General features: G+C 37.8%; 1 protein-coding gene and 1 pseudogene across 1 annotated transcript; one reads left to right on the forward strand and one right to left on the reverse strand.

The window, feature by feature from the left end:
* Positions 1 to 7,356: 7,356 nt before the first annotated feature.
* Positions 7,357 to 8,279, reverse strand: LOC143916789 (uncharacterized; annotated as a pseudogene).
* A 564-nt stretch (positions 8,280 to 8,843) lies between these two features.
* On the forward strand, positions 8,844 to 9,595 carry LOC143913021 (uncharacterized). The gene has a single exon (XM_077432525.1). The coding sequence runs from the start codon at positions 9,129 to 9,131 to the stop codon at positions 9,315 to 9,317; it is 189 nt and encodes a 62-aa protein (XP_077288651.1). The 5' UTR covers positions 8,844 to 9,128; the 3' UTR covers positions 9,318 to 9,595.
* Positions 9,596 to 17,433: the final 7,838 nt, after the last annotated feature.

A 17,433-nucleotide genomic window follows, 5' to 3' on the forward strand; every position in this document is an offset into this window, starting at 1 on the left:
AATATTCAATTAGCATTTAAGTCATGATCAATACATTTTAAACGAATTTATTTATTTGTAGAAATCAAGCAACCAGAAAACCGGGACACTTGACGCCATGGAAAGAATTATACTTTCCAAAAAGTTGTGGAATGTTTCCTGGTGGTGCGAAACCTGGACATCAACCAAAGCCTCCACCATATCCGTCAGATGGAACGGGACAGGAGAGTAAGCCGCCACAAGTTACAAAGCCTGGCGTACAACCGACAGGACCAGGAAATAGACCTGGTGGAATACCCAGTTCGACTGGTGGTCCTTTTAAACCAACTGTTCCTGGAGGAATTGGTGTACCTGGTAAACCCGGTAGTCCTGGTGGTCCATTTGGACCAGGTGGACCGAATGGACCCGTTGGACCGAACGGACCTGGCGGACAAGGAAAACCTGGAAGACCTGGACAACCAGGTAAAATATACAATTGAAATATTTATAATATAGACCAGGCCTGGGCAAACTTTTTGGATTAAGGGCCACATTAGAAATTAAAAATGAGCGGCGGGCCGCAAGTAAAATACTATTTTTAGATATACATTATTCATTATCGTGAAAGGAATTAAACTTTTTAATCTAAACGTACTAACTCAAGCGGTAATTGCAATTTAAATGTTTTCGTTGTGTATACGGTTGTACGCGAAATGTGTTGGGTGCAAGCGAGATGGCATGTAGTCCGACCGCTGTACTTGTGAGGTCGATTACATGCCGTACGCAATGTAATCGCGTTGTACCCAACACATTTCGCGTACAACCGTATACACAACGAAAGCATTTAAATTGCAATTACCGCTTGAGTTAGTACGTTTAGATAAAAAAAAAAATATTGAGATAGAAAACCAGTCCTTATAAACGTGGTGATATGAAAAAAAATGCCAAATAAATGAAAAATAGCACGGAAAAAAAAAATATTTTTGACTTTTAAAATTCGCTAGACAATTAATTATACGTATTTTAAAGCAATGAAATATCACAATCAATAGGAAAAACATTTGACTATTGATTTCAATACTCACTTTTAGCACAGCAATACTAGATTTTGAGTTAAAGACCGCAAAAGCCAAAAAACTGTAAAAATCGTGGATTTTTTGAAACGCTCATATCTCTTAAACGATCACCAACCAACAAAAATCATTATCATATTCGAATTTAGTGGGTCAAAGTTAGTAAAGATTGGTTAGTCTCCGCTCTGGTAACTCAAAAACGTGATTTTTTGTTGCTCAGTGTAGGTAATTGCTCATTAAAGTTTGTAGTCTAGTTCAAATTGTATCTTATTTCAGAAACGATAAAATATTTAAAAAATCAACAAAAAATTTTTTAGATCAGAAAAAAGTAAACCCTTTTTGAATTTTGCTCGCGGGCCGCACCAAAATCTCGGCGGGCCGCGGTTTCCCCAGGCCTGGTATAGACCATTTTGAATGTATCTACATACATATATTTATATTATTATACATACATATATTTATATTATTATACACACATATATATATATATATATATATATATATATATATATATATATATATATATATATATATATATATATATATATATATATATTTATATTATTATACATACATATATTACATTTACATTAGGAGGACCCGGAGGACCCGGAGGACCTGGAGGACCTGCAGGACCCGGAGGACAATATCATCCAGGACAATATCCTGGTGGAACTGGAGATGGCCAATATCACCCCGGACAATATCCCAGTGGAACTGGAGATGGTCTATATCACCCAGGACAATATCCTGGTGGACCTAATGGTCCACTTGGACCTGGTGGACCGAATGGACCCGGTGGACCGAATGGACCTGGTGGACCTGGGGGACCAAACGGACCTGGAGGATCATTTGGACCAGGTTTTTTTTTAAATAGATGAATGTAAAATAAGAAAGAATATTAATAAAAAGTCTAAAACCATTTTTATTATATTTAAAGGACCAGGAAAACCTGGAAGACCTGGACAACCAGGTAAAATGTACAATTGAAAAATTAATAATATAGACCAGCGGCTCCCAACCTTTTTTGACTCGCTTACCACTTGGTAATACATTACGCTAAATTGTACCACCATATAAAAAAACATTGTATTTCATGACATTTGTTATTGCAATTATAATTATATAATATTTGCATGGTATGGAATTTAAATTTTGTGGAAAAAAAGTTATTTGCGGAATCACAATTATAATATACTCAAATCTTAAAATATTTATCTACTATTTCGTCATACTTCTATTATTGATAAATGGTTTTAATAAAAACACAAAATTACAAAGTACATATAATATATTTTATTTTCTTCAGTAAATCTCCTTACAAAATAAATTTAATGAGATTCTTGTGTTTGTTTCGAGGAACGTTTTTTAAAATTCGGTTCAAATGATGCGAGATATTCCCTTAAGTCTGGAGCTGCATTCAATCTATTTCTATATTTCTCTTTTATAAAACGGTATCAATTGCCGGATTTTCAATTATCGACTACGATTAATTAAGTTACTTGCATGTCCGCTATTGCTGATTTTTTTTCGCGTACCACCAACCATCAACCACATACCACCAAGTGGTACGCGTACCACAGTTTGGGAACCGTTTATATAGACCATTCTGGATGTATCTACATACATATATTTATTTTATTATATATACTTATATTACATTAACATTAGGAGGACCCGGAGGACCTGGAGGACCTGGAGGACCCGGAGGACCTGGAGGTCCCGGAAAACCCGGAGGACCTGGAGGTCCCGGAAAACCCGGAGGACCTGGAGGTCCCGGAAAACCCGGAGGACCTGGAGGTCCCGACGGACAATATCATCCAGGACAATATCCTGGTGGAACTGGAGATGGCCAATATCACCCCGGACAATATCCTAGTGGTACTGGAGGTAAAAATTATCTCCTAAAAGCCTCGAATACAATAAACAAAATTCTCATTCAAATTATATTTCTCATTCAAACCACTGAACCGATTACGATATAACTTCCAGAATTTGTTGTATGCATGTCCGGGAAGATTACTGTGAAAAAAAGTTGCTCAAAGACGCGAATGAGTATCATTGCAACGTTATAATTTCAAATGTTTTCGCGTCGCGACCAACGTGTTCGTTGCCTGCGTTTTCTCGACAAATTGGAACGGGAACGAGAACAGGAACGGGAATAGGAACAAGAACGGGAACGGGAACGGGAACGGGAACGGGAACGGGAACGGGAACGGGAACGGGAACGGGAACGGGAACGGGAACGGGAACGGGAACGGGAACGGGAACGGGAACGGGAACGGGAACGGGAACGGGAACGGGAACGGGAACGGGAACGGGAACGGGAACGGGAATTGCAAGCGTTATTTTGGCATTGCAACGCATGACGGGTTCAGCTAGTATTATAATATAATATATTTATAATACATTTATTTACATACTTATGTATGATGCACATTAAGCTGGAGCGGAAAATGCAAATTTTGGATTTTCCGGACGTCCCGTGATTTTTTTGGACGGCCCGCTTAGTAGAGCAAGCGGGACGGCAAGCGAGAGTCCGACAATTTTGCTTGTAAGTGGCGGACTTGCCATCTCGCTTGCTCCAATTCTTCTAGTGTACGCTCCCGGAAACTGAACGAAAGTCTTTCTTAACAATCACCGCTCGAGTTAGTACGTTTAGATAAAAATAAAAAACATGGAGATAAAAAACCAATCTTTATAAACGTGGTGAAATAAAAAACTGACCAAACAAATGCAAAATAGCACAGAAAAAAAAAATATATTTTTGACTTTTAAAATTCGCTAGAAAATTAATTATAAGTATTTTAAAATAATAAAAAATCACAATCAATAGAAAAAAAATTTGCCTATTGATTCCAACACTCATTTTGATAACAGTAATACTACATTTTGAATTAAAGAACGCAAAAGCCAAAAAACTATAAAAATTGCGCATTTTTTTAAACCCTCATATCTCGTAAAATGAACCCAAACAATAAAAATCATTATCATATTCGAATTCAGTAGGTCAAACTTAGTAAAGATTGGTTAGTCTCTGCTCTGGTAACTAAAAAACGTGATTTTTTGTTGCTCAGTGTAATTAGAGGTTGCGATTTCTCGACTTTTTTTGAATCTCGAGATTCGAGAATCTCATTTTCTCGGAATATTTGAATTTCGAGATTTGAGAATCTTATTTTCTCGAAATATTTGAATTTCGAGAATTCTCGAGAAAGTATAATTTTTTTTTTAATGTAGTGAATTGAATTTTTTAACATATAAAATCGACAACATCAAAAGGACACAAACACTACATATGTACATATATTATATCAGGGGATTATAACTTTATTAAAGACATGATGAAAGAAAGATATAGAGAGATACAATAGAACATTGTATAGAAAAGAAAGTAATATTATAAAAGAAGGCACGAAAAGAAAATAAAAATCTACAAAAGTAATTTAAAATAGTAAAAGTAACAATATGTAACAAAGAATTTTATAAAATTCCCAGTTTCGCCACCCGGCTTTGCCCTTGTTTTTGTGACCGGACAAATAATAAAAATACTGAACATCTATGCATATTAAAATACTGAATATACATTGATTAATATATAAGAAGCAAATACACGAATAAATAAATAATAAATCAAAAACCTTTGTTTTATGTGTGTTACAGTGGGGTCATATTGTCAGTCAAAATATATTTTCCCTAGCGTTTTAGTGATATCATAACCGAATACTTTCCCACTAGTGACTAGTACCTACATGCACATATATATGTAACTTTAAAATGGTGCGATTTCGTTGTGACATGTGTATATGTACTTATATGATGACCGGATAATAACTTACCGGACAAATAATAAAAATACTGACCATCTATACATATTACAATACTTTTACACAAAATTATTTACGAGTTAAAAAGTATACAAATCAGTCAGTTTATTGAACATGTTTATTGAACATGTAGTGATAAATTTTAAATATTCTCGATATTTTCGAGATTCTAATAAACGATTTCTCGAGATACGAGAATCTCGAATTGTCACAATAAAATATTCTCGAGACGAGATTTCTCGATCACAGCCTCTAAGTGTAATGAATGTTATCGATATCCTTGTCGATCGAAATATCGATCCATATTGCTTTTACGGCCAAATCTCTCGGCACACATTTGACACTTCTACATAGGTAATAATTAGACGTCAGTCATATACATATGTATTTCATAAATTTCAAATAAAATAACAATTAAAAAATTTGTAAACTTAAAATTAGAAAATAAAAACTGGTAAAAAATAGTTTTTTAAAAACAAACCTCCTTTTAGTTTTTTATATAATATTAAGATATATAAAAAAAAATGTATTTAAAAAATAATGTTCTAAAATATAAAAAATAATTATAAAATAAAATATTTAAATAAATAAATAATAAAAAATTAAATAATACTAATTTATTAACATAAAAAGGCAATTTCAACAGCAAATGTACATATATTCATTATACGTATGTACATACATAGATAAAGTAATCAAATCTATTGATATATTACTAAGTGATCATTTCGACCTACGGACTCCAAATCCTCCACTGTGTGGCGTAATGTACTGTACATTATGTAAATATACAAACATATTTATATGTACATATGTAAAATTATAAAAGAATATTAATTGACTCCCATTAATTTAATATAAAATTTAGGTAAACCAGGAAGTCCTGGAGGCCCCGGTGGTCCTGGAGGTCCTGGAGGTCCTGGCGGTCCAGGAGGCCCTCTCAGTCCTGATGGTCAAGGTAATACATATTTAAACTACTCAAACAATAAACAAATATAAAAGCAAAACAATGTAGTAATGTGGAATATATTTTTTGTTTTTCGGTGGACCAGTAGGACCAACAGACGGAGAATCCAATGAATACCAACCAGGAGAACCAGGATCTCCGGGAGGGCCTGGTAATTTTATTGAATTTATATGACAAATGAGATTTAAAATGATAAAAGATTGAGATAATATCAACTTTCAATTTTAGGATTACCAGGATTCCCAGGAGGGCCTGGAGGACCAGGTGGTCTGGGAGGAACAGGCGGGCCACAGGGCTCAGGTTCGTAGTGTCTTAATAAAATTTACTTCAATTTAGCCTCAATTCGGGTATGTGAAGTGTAGAGTTAGGTTATAGTATACATATACGTATGTGCATGCATATTTACATATTTATGTAGTATGGATAAAAATGTACATATGCATGTTATTTAGAATTTTATAGATATAGTGTATTTTAAATTGTCTCTAAATTCCACCAACATAAAAAATTCGAATGTGACAAATCCATGCCATTATCTATGTGCATATGTATTTGGGGAATATATGTACATAGGAATGGTCAAAAACAAAATTCGATAATGACGTACATACATACATACTACATACACATGTACTCCATACGATATGATCCGCCACTTGTTCAGATACTGTCCATAAAACTTGACAGTATATTTTTCTTTGTTTTTGAGAACTGTGAAAAATATTTCTCTTTTATAATTTTATCCGTGGACGTCCTGACACGTAAAAGTTCTTATCGTGTACAATTATGTCGGCGACCATTTTGCCAGTGAACGTTTATTCGTGACACTTTAGTACAAGGACATTACTTTATACATAATAAACATAACTAATGTTTTTCAGGTAGACCAGGCACTCCGGGAGGACCAGGTGGCCCAGGTGGACCTGGAGGTCCCGGAGGTCCACCAGGCATCGGAGGTCCAGGTGGACCACAGGGTCCAGGTTCATAAATTATTTTTTTTTATATTACTTTATAAATGAAATTATAATATCTACGCGAATACACACAACTAATGTTTTTCATATGTATAGGATACCCAGAATCTACAGGTATTCCAGGACAGCCAGGAATACCGGGTCAACCAGGTCAACCCGGAAAACCAGGCACCCCGGGAGGACCAGGTGGCCCAGGTGGTCCTGGAGGTCCCGGAGGTCCACCAGGCATCGGAGGTCCAGGAGGACCACAGGGTCCAGGTTCATAAATATTTTTTTTAATATTTCTTCATAATTGACATTATAATATTTTCGTGAATAAATACAATTAATGTTTTCCAAATATATAGGATACCCAGGATCTACAGGAATACCAGGACAGCCAGGAATACCGGGACAACCAGGTCGACCCGGAAGACCAGGCACCCCGGGAGGACCAGGTGGCCCAGGTGGTCCTGGAGGTCCCGGAGGTCCACCAGGCATCGGAGGTCCAGGAGGACCACAGGGTCCAGGTTCATAAATATTTTTTTTAATATTTCTTCATAATTGACATTATAATATTTTCATGAATAAATACAATTAATGTTTTCCAAATGTATAGGATACCCAGGATCTACAGGAATACCAGGACAGCCAGGAATACCGGGACAACCAGGTCGACCCGGAAGACCAGGCACCCCGGGAGGACCAGGTGGCCCAGGTGGTCCTGGAGGTCCCGGAGGTCCACCAGGCATCGGAGGTCCAGGAGGACCACAGGGTCCAGGTTCATAAATATTTTTTTTAATATTTCTTCATAATTGACATCATAATATTTTCATGAATAAATACAATTAATGTTTTCCAAATGTATAGGATACCCAGGATCTACAGGAATACCAGGACAGCCAGGAATACCGGGACAACCAGGTCAACCCGGAAGACCAGGCACCCCGGGAGGACCAGGTGGCCCAGGTGGTCCTGGAGGTCCCGGAGGTCCACCAGGCATCGGAGGTCCAGGAGGACCACAGGGTCCAGGTTCATAAATATTTTTTTTTATATTTCTTCATAAATGACATTATAATATTTACGTGAATAAAGACAATTAATGTTTTCCATATGTATAGGATACCCAGGATCTACAGGAATACCAGGACAGCCAGGAATACCGGGACAACCAGGTCAACCAGGAAGACCAGGCACTCCAGGAGGACCAGGTGGCCCAGGCGGTCCTGGAGGTCCCGGAGGTCCACCAGGCATCGGAGGTCCAGGTGGACCACAGAGTCCAGGTTCATAAATTATTTTATTATATTACTTCATAAATGAAATTATAATATTTACGTGAATAAACAGAACTAATGATTTTCAAATGTCTAGGATACCCAGGATCTACAGGAATACCAGGACAGCCAGGAATACCGGGACAACCAGGTCAACCCGGAAGACCAGGCACCCCGGGAGGACCAGGTGGCCCAGGCGGTCCTGGAGGTCCCGGAGGTCCACCAGGCATCGGAGGTCCAGGTGGACCACAGAGTCCAGGTTCATAAATTATTTTATTATATTACTTCATAAATGAAATTATAATATTTACGCGAATAAACAGAACTAATGATTTTCAAATGTCTAGGATACCCTGAATCTACAGGAATACCAGGACAGCCAGAAATACCGGGACAACCAGGTCAACCCGGAAGACCAGGCACCCCGGGAGGACCAGGTGGCCCAGGCGGTCCTGGAGGTCCCGGAGGTCCACCAGGCATCGGAGGTCCAGGTGGACCACAGGGTCCAGGTTCATAAATAATTTTATTATATTACTTCATAAATGACATTATAATATTTACGCGAATAAACACAACTAATGTTTTTCATATGTATAGGATACCCAGGATCTACAGGAATACCAGGACAGCCAGGAATACCGGGACAACCAGGTAAACCCGGAAGACCAGGCACCCCGGGAGGACCAGGTGGCCCAGGTGGTCCTGGAGGTCCTGGAGGTCCACCAGGCATCGGAGGTCCAGGAGGACCACAGGGTCCAGGTTCATAAATATTTTTTTTTATATTTCTTCATAAATGACATTATAATATTTACGTGAATAAAGACAATTAATGTTTTCCAAATGTATAGGATACCCAGGATCTACAGGAATACCAGGACAGCCAGGAATACTAGGCCAACCAGGTCAACCAGGAAGACCAGGCACTCCGGGAGGACCAGGTGGCCCAGGCGGTCCTGGAGGTCCCGGAGGTCCACCAGGCATCGGAGGTCCAGGTGGACCACAGAGTCCAGGTTCATAAATTATTTTATTATATTACTTCATAAATGAAATTATAATATTTACGCGAATAAACAGAACTAATGATTTTCAAATGTCTAGGATACCCAGGATCTACAGGAATACCAGGACAGCCAGGAATACCGGGACAACCAGGTCAACCCGGAAGACCAGGCACCCCGGGAGGACCAGGTGGCCCAGGCAGTCCTGGAGGTCCCGGAGGTCCACCAGGCATCGGAGGTCCAGGTGGACCACAGGGTCCAGGTTCATAAATTATTTTATTATATTACTTCATAAATGACATTATAATATTTACGCGAATAAACACAACTAATGTTTTTCATACGTATAGGATACCCAGGATCTACAGGAATACCAGGACAGCCAGGAATACCAGGACAACCAGGTCAACCCGGAAGACCAGGCACCCCGGGAGGACCAGGTGGCCCAGGCGGTCCTGGAGGTCCCGGAGGTCCACCAGGCATCGGAGGTCCAGGAGGACCACAGGGTCCAGGTTCATAAATATTTTTTTTAATATTTCTTCATAATTGACATTATAATATTTTCGTGAATAAATACAATTAATGTTTTCCAAATGTATAGGATACCCAGGATCTACAGGAATACCAGGACAGCCAGGAATACCGGGACAACCAGGTCAACCCGGAAGACCAGGCACCCCGGGAGGACCAGGTGGCCCAGGCGGTCCTGGAGGTCCCGGAGGTCCACCAGGCATCGGAGGTCCAGTAGGGCCACAGGGTCCAGGTTCGTTAATGATTTTATTATATTAATTATTTTGCGATGTTATAATTAAACTTTGGCGCTACCTTGCGTGCCATTGTTCATTTTTATGGTGAACCTTTTTACGATTCTTTGTATGTAGTAACTGGAAAAGACTTCGATAATGATTTAGATGAAGTTTATTAATATGTAAATTTACACATGTGGAATTTGAATCCGCAAAGCGTATCGACGAAACACAAGGTTCGCGAACGCTGGCCCAATGCAGACTGACCGGCTGGCAGCGTCAGTTTCCGGCCACGACTCGTCAATGATACCAATCGATCAATGAGTTAATACGAATGTTTGCCACACGTCGAAACAACGTCGGAACATAGTCCCACATAGGAGAACTGTTGAGAATACAGTTATTCTACAGAGTTACAGCATCACTGATGAGTCGTTTACAATAAATCATAGCTCTTAAAATAATTCAATAGAGGGTGAGTAATGAAACCTTTTGCCTCATCCAATGTGAGGATATATTCACCCAGACCTCTGGGTGAATATTATATTTATTTACATTAAAAAATTTTGAAATCCCTTTTGAAGCTGTGAATAAGCATTACAAGATAAGTATACTTTAAATAAGAGAGAGTGGACTGTATAATTTAAAACACTTAAGCATTCCTCATCTTGATGTTAACTTAGATAATACAATATTGACACTATTACAGCTCTCTAAACATTAACTAGTGAGTGTTATGCTCCTAAGTTAAATTGATTTCATAAATAAGCAACACAAACGTTGCTGAATTAAAAGTACATTAGAACGTTAATTAATTCATTCCTACAAACAGGAAATGAAGGTGAGCTATGATTATAGATATCTCAACGTTAAACATTGAGATGTTCAGTGCTATGGTATTTACTTATTCTATGATTCACATAGATAATATAAACAGTAAAAATTAACTTATGTATTCATAATACAGATACATAAGATCTGCGGATGACTACCGTCAGGTTATAAATATGTAGACATGAAATGATTACACTGTTACATTGAGTTAGCTTGGAGACGAATGATACCAAGATCATGAATATAAAATTTAACTGGCGAACTTGAACAGTAAAATTTAACTCGGAGATAAATACTGCCGAGTGATGACATGAGACAAGTCTTATATATTATAAAGACAAAATGATTAGATTAAATTCGGAGATGTATACTGCCGAATGTTAAAATGAAAATAGCTTAAATTATACACACAATACAATTAAAGTGAATTAATGAGTAATACTATTAACATTGAACGATTTAAACTTATGATTACATCTAATAAGTAATATATGCGTTGGGGGTAGTGTCTTCGGGTTAGATTAAGCGACCGAAGTTGACGGAATTGAAGCTGCTGTTTCTCCTCCTTCTTCTGATCTTCCTTCCTGTCAAGTGGTTCCTGTGGTAGAATCGGCAATGGCGCCACTAGATGACTGGACCGACGAAACTCTCCGTTGGCAGTAAAGACGTCGACGACTCGAACTATGCCATCTGGTCCGGGATACAATTTAGTGACTCGACCCAGGATCCATCGGGTTGGCAGCATATGTTCTTCCTTTAACAGGACCATTTGACCCACACTCAGATTGTTGCTTGAGTGCTTCTTCCATTTGTGTCGTAACTGCAAAGAATGTAAATATTCCGCCGACCAACGTTTCCAAAATGCTGCTGTGGTCAATTGTATCTGAAGCAGATTGGCATGGACATTAGTGTTATATTTAACCTCCATTGGAAGAGCCAGTAAGGATCTGCCAATTAAGAAATGTCCTGGTGTGAGGGGTAAAAGGTCTAGTGGATCTGATGACATGGGACTAAGAGGACGGGAATTCATGCAAGCTTCTATTTGAGTCAATACTGTACAGAATGATTCAAAATTTAAGGTGGTGGCCTTTAACACCTTTTTTAAATGATTTTTCATGGATTTAACCACTGCTTCCCACAGCCCTCCCATGTGAGGCGCCCTTGGCGGGTTAAACTTCCAACGAATCCCTTCGGAGGCTACATACCGTAGTAGCTTCTCCTCATGAGGACGTTCATAAATTAATTTTACTAAATTAACGAGTTCACGACTTGCACCCACAAAATTAGTAGCATTGTCGGAATATATCGTATTGGGCCTGCCACGTCTGGCTACGAATCTTCTTAAACAATTTAAGAAATTTGAACTCGTTAAGTCTCCGACAAGTTCCAAGTGGACTGCCTTACTGGAAAAACACACAAAGACACAAACGTAACCCTTAATTATCTTAGAATTCTTATTGCAACCACTCTTCACAGGAAACGGTCCTGCGAAGTCTATCCCCACATGACTGAAAGGAAAATTTGCAGTGGTGCGTTCAAGCGGGAGTAATCCCATTAATCTATTATGTGACAATGGTTTATTTCTAAAACAAATGACACATGAACGTACTACTCCAGTACGTTCATGATTGTCCGGCCAATGGCCAATAGGTCTGTCGCAAAAATGACAGAAAGGCTTGAGTACCCAAGTGAATATACTTCAGGTTCGCATCTCGGACAATCATGTGTGTAAGTTTGTGCTTATTTGACAATATAATGGGTGACGTTGATAGGGTTGTTCCCAGAAGAAGTCTACTTCCAACACAAATTAAATTCTCATGGAATACAGGGGACAATTTAGCTAATTTACTGCTACTGGGAATTGTATGTCCCTTACTTAGCAAACGATATTCCAATTAAAATGATTCCATTTGCGATAACCTTATCAAATTATTTAAAGCATCTTTTAATTCTAAAGCGGACGGTTCGTTAGTTTCTCTAACGATTAATTGTTTGTTCCTTAGTGGCCGGCGAACATATGGTAACACTCGAAGGAGTCTTGGAAGATGAGAATATTTATCTATCCAATCATTCTCCCTCACAAGGGTAGCATTAGTGACAACCCTTCTTTCTGGAAGATCTATTGTGATCTCCGGAGGTCTTCGAGGCCATCGTGATTCATCTAATTTCAACCAACTAGGGCCGTCCCACCATAACGAATTGTGATTTAATTCTGATGGTTGAGTCCCTCGAGAAATTAAATCTGCTGGGTTGTCTGTAGAGGAGACATGGAACCACTCAATGGGTTGAGATATTGATTGGATTTCGGCCACTCGATTGGCAACGAAGGTAGTCCATCTACATGACTCTCCCTTTATCCAATGCAATGCGACTGTAGAATCAGTCCAGTAATATTTGTCATTAATGTGAATTGTTAATTGGTCAACTGTTGACTTCATTAACTTTGATAATAACATAGCGGAGCACAGCTCTAAACGCGGAATGGTTACAAAACTGAGCGGAGTGACTCTTGAACGAGAACAAACAAGATGACATTTATAATTTCCTAATTGATCAGTACATTTTACATAAATACAAGCACCATAAGCTTTCTCGGATGCGTCACAAAATCCATGTACTTGTTTATTAATGGCGTTATTTAGTATTATCAATCTAGGAATTTTATAAAGTTTCATGACTGTATTTGATAATTGACAATCTTTCCATTTTTTGAAGATTGTCTGAGTAATAAATTCAATAAGTTTTAATAAAAATAAACTTAACCAATCTGATTGGACACTAGGTCCCACCATCAAAATATTATTTAGTGAGATGTTGGACGTTGTCTTTGCGGATGCATCAAAAACTACACGATCTTTAGTGGTAAGGCTAGACTCCTTAACCACGACGTGATGAGGTAAATAACAATGATCCTCATGGGCCTCCGGGGGTTCGCACTCTGACATATGTCCTAATTCTACATACTCCTCTAATACTTTATTATATTCCGTCTTTAATTTATCATTAGTTAGAAAACGTCTTTCCAATACCTTGTGTCTCTTTTCCGCGATATGTAACGAATTTTCTAATACTACAGGGGAATTTTTGAATGGTAAAGCTACACCGAATCTACCGTTCTTATCTCGTGATGTGTGTGCTTTAAAATGTTCCTCACATCTTTTCTCCTCAAGAGATTGATGTTTCACAATAGGAACTTGTTCTATCATCTAACTGTTTTGAATATGATTGTCTAATTGACTTAAGCCTATGTGGCTCTTCCCTGGAGCATTATTTACTTCGGGATATGGACCTACGATTGTCCATCTGAATTCGGTATCCTTTACAATAGGCATACCCTTTCCTAACTGGATGGTTCCTGCTTTCATAGCATGAACACAAATTTCGGCGCCGAGCAATAAGTCGATTGGCGTCGGTTTATTCCAAAGGGGATCTGATAAACTGATTCCTGCTGGAATTGAAATCAACTGTTGATCCAGTTTCACAGTTGGAATGTCTCCGGTAATTTCCGGTAATACTAAACACAACACCTTGGTTGAGTAATTAGTAATTGAAGACCTTATGGTCACTTTGGTGATGTGACGAATGCTATTTTCTTGATTAGCGATACCTACAGTTTTTTGAGAGATTTTTTTCTAATTTGAAATTATTCTTCTTAGCGAAAGATGTGGTAACATAGTTGACTTGTGAGCCGGAATCTAATAATATACGGCCCTTAACGACCGTTCCGTTGGACGTTATAATGTCTACTTGTACCGTGGGTAAAATTATCTCCCTTTGAGAGAAATGAGTAGAATGAGCATTAATTGATTTCCTTTCCGTATTATTTGAACTAGATGTATCGTCCTGATGCAACAAAGTATTTTGTTTGCACCTTAAGCAATTAAAGCTAGACCTACAATTTGTTATCTTATGAGTTGAATTTAAACATTTCAAACACATGGTATTAGATTTTACGAATTAATTTCTTTCCGAACTGGATTTTGCTTTGAATTTATCGCATTTACCTATGAAATGATTGTTTCGACAAAACGCGCATGAGTTTACCCTGCTTGATGGGTTTTTGTTCGCGACATGAGTTCTCCTGATTCGTTGACTATTATGAGGGAATTCTTTCACCGTAGTTAAAGATGCAGTAGATTGTAATACGTTACATCTATTCTGCAGGAACGTCTCTCACTTCTCGTACGGTGGCATTTCTCTGTCAACCAGAGATGTTTCCCAGTCCTTTAATAAACTAAATGGTAATTTCCTTAGAACTAGACATGTTACCCATGGATCTAAAATTTCTCTCGCGTAACCCAATGATTCAATGTTTTTAATACATACCGTTACCTTATTCAATAGATCTCTCAATTCGATATATGATTCCCTTGTGATTAATTTTAGATCACAAAGTGAGTTGATCCTAGTTTTGAGATTAAGTCTCGGTAAATTGTATTGCTTTACTAAAATACTCCACGTTATTTCATAATTGTCTGAGCTAATATATAACCCTGATACAGCTGCTAAAGCGGGACCGAGTAATGATTGATGCAAATATAGTAATTTAGTGACATTAGAATATTCAGGTTTATTTCCTATTATATTTTTAAAGGTTTGTTGAAATGATTGCCATTCGGATGGATCTCCCTGAAATGTAGGAATAGTTAACGTTGGTAGTTTATCTCTAGCAAATTGAATTGTTGCTTGCTCTACATTTAGTTTACTATCTTGAATGGATTGTCTATCTAATGTCGCCTTAAGATTTTGAACTGTCATTGTAATCGTGTCGTACTCTTCGTCTATTTGAGCCGCTTTCTTTATGTCTGTAAGGTTATCTAAATACTCGTAATGGAGTTTTTGTACATAGTCGTATGCTTCTTTAATGGTTTGATACTGTCCTTCATTTATTTCGGACGTTTTTTCTATTTTTCCTTTTAGTCTTTGTAACGCGCCCGAATACCTTAATTCTATTGACGCCATTGTAATTTCTACTTTATTTTCTTTCGCTAATGTTGTTATCAATTGAGTATGACCTCGAGTCTGATGTACTCTAGAGCTTGACCTGTCTCTAATAAATTCTAAGTTCCTAGTTGGACTTCGAGTCTTACGCGACTTGGAAGTTGAAACTTCTATTTCCTCGTTTTCAGAACTTGACATTTGTTTCAAAAAGTTGCACTATTTCGTCTCATAAATAAAGTTATCCTCTACTGTAGCCGTCAATTGAACTACTAGTAGAGATGTGGTAACAATATTCAATAATTAACAGTGAATCTCTATATTCTACTCTAACTATTATCACCAGATTCTATCCAACACATTTTGGAAGAAAATAACAACACCTAATTGGTGGGTACTTGGTTTATGCCACTCTTGGCTACAAGTAGAACAACACTGTGTTAAACACTGTGTCTTGCAATTTATTATCACAAGCTGTTTCCATCACACATTATGGAAATAAGAAATATACCTAATTGGTATGTACTTGATTTAAGCCACTCTTGGCTACAAGTAGAACAACACTGTGCTAAACACTGTGTCTTGCGATTTATTATCACAAGCTGTTTCCATCACACATTATGGAAAGAAGTAACTTCCACATTTATTGTGGAGGGGGGGGGGGGCTAACTGTGACTTATTGTCGCAGTTTAAATTCGACACGTGCTTTACTGATTTTACACTACATCTATTGATTTTACACTTTTAATAAGAAATTCGATGCGACCGATGAAACATTCCTTCGTGTGCGCGATATTATTATATACGATTACGTGAATATTTTTTAAAACTGTCCTACCCACATGATTGTCCTTTGAAAAGATGGCCTGTGATTAAATACATTCACTTACTTGATATCTTTTGTGCCGTTTATCTGATCGTTCTGATAATTTCGGATTACTTCTGTGTCCCATGCGCTTTTGTAGGTTATGTGTTTATGTATCTAATTTTGCGTCTCCAACTACGCGGTTACATGTACATCTGTATATCAAATCGATTTATTGCTGAAATAGAAGCAAACATATTATTAGTATTGGAATGATAGGGATAGTATAAAAGGAACGATACCGATTTCTTAATAATTGACATCCATTTTTTCTCGACCACGTTTATCCTTTTGGTTTTGTGGCTTAGGTTACTAGTGTCCGGTTCGAAGTGACCATCATGGAAAAGACTTCGATAATGGTTTAGATGAAGTTTATTAATATGTAAATTTACACATGTGGAATTTGAATCCGCAAAGCGTATCGACGAAACACAAGGTTCGCGAACGCTGCCCAACTGCAGACTGACCAGCCGGCAGCGTCAGTTTCCGGCCACGACTCGTCAATGATACCAATCGATCAATGAGTTAATACGAATGTTTGCCACACGTCGAAGCAACGTCGGAACAGTAACAATAGATGAAGTTTTGTGATCATGTGAAAATTCGAACTTGAGATTTTTATTGATTCGAATTCAGAATCAATTACTGATCACGTTTTCATGATCTAGAAAAAATGTGTTTGTGTGTGTCTGTGTGTCTGTGTATTTTGGGGATTTCCCATTACACCGTTAGTCCTATCGAACTGAAACTTAGTATTGGTAACTGAAACTCTTATGGACACGACGTAAATGGTACTGGAATGGTTGACTGGAAATGGTACCTCCCCTTATAATTGTCCCATTTTTTTTAAGTTTTTGAATTTAAGTATCTCATAAAGCGCTAATTGAATCGGACTGAAAGTTTTTTACATTTTTTAGAAATAATAATCTTTATAACCTTATATTTTTTTTTTAATTTTTATCTGAACCGAAAGTATGTAGTACTTTTACTCCAGGGAATCGAA

The sequence above is a fragment of the Arctopsyche grandis genome, chromosome 1, assembly GCF_051622035.1.
Source record: "Arctopsyche grandis isolate Sample6627 chromosome 1, ASM5162203v2, whole genome shotgun sequence".
In the NCBI taxonomy this organism is placed as follows: Eukaryota; Metazoa; Arthropoda; class Insecta; order Trichoptera; family Hydropsychidae; genus Arctopsyche; species Arctopsyche grandis.

Bases quoted from the DNA above. Each gene is read 5' to 3' on its own strand.
- LOC143913021 (XM_077432525.1), top strand. From the start codon at position 9,129: ATGATTTTCAAATGTCTAGGATACCCAGGATCTACAGGAATACCAGGA.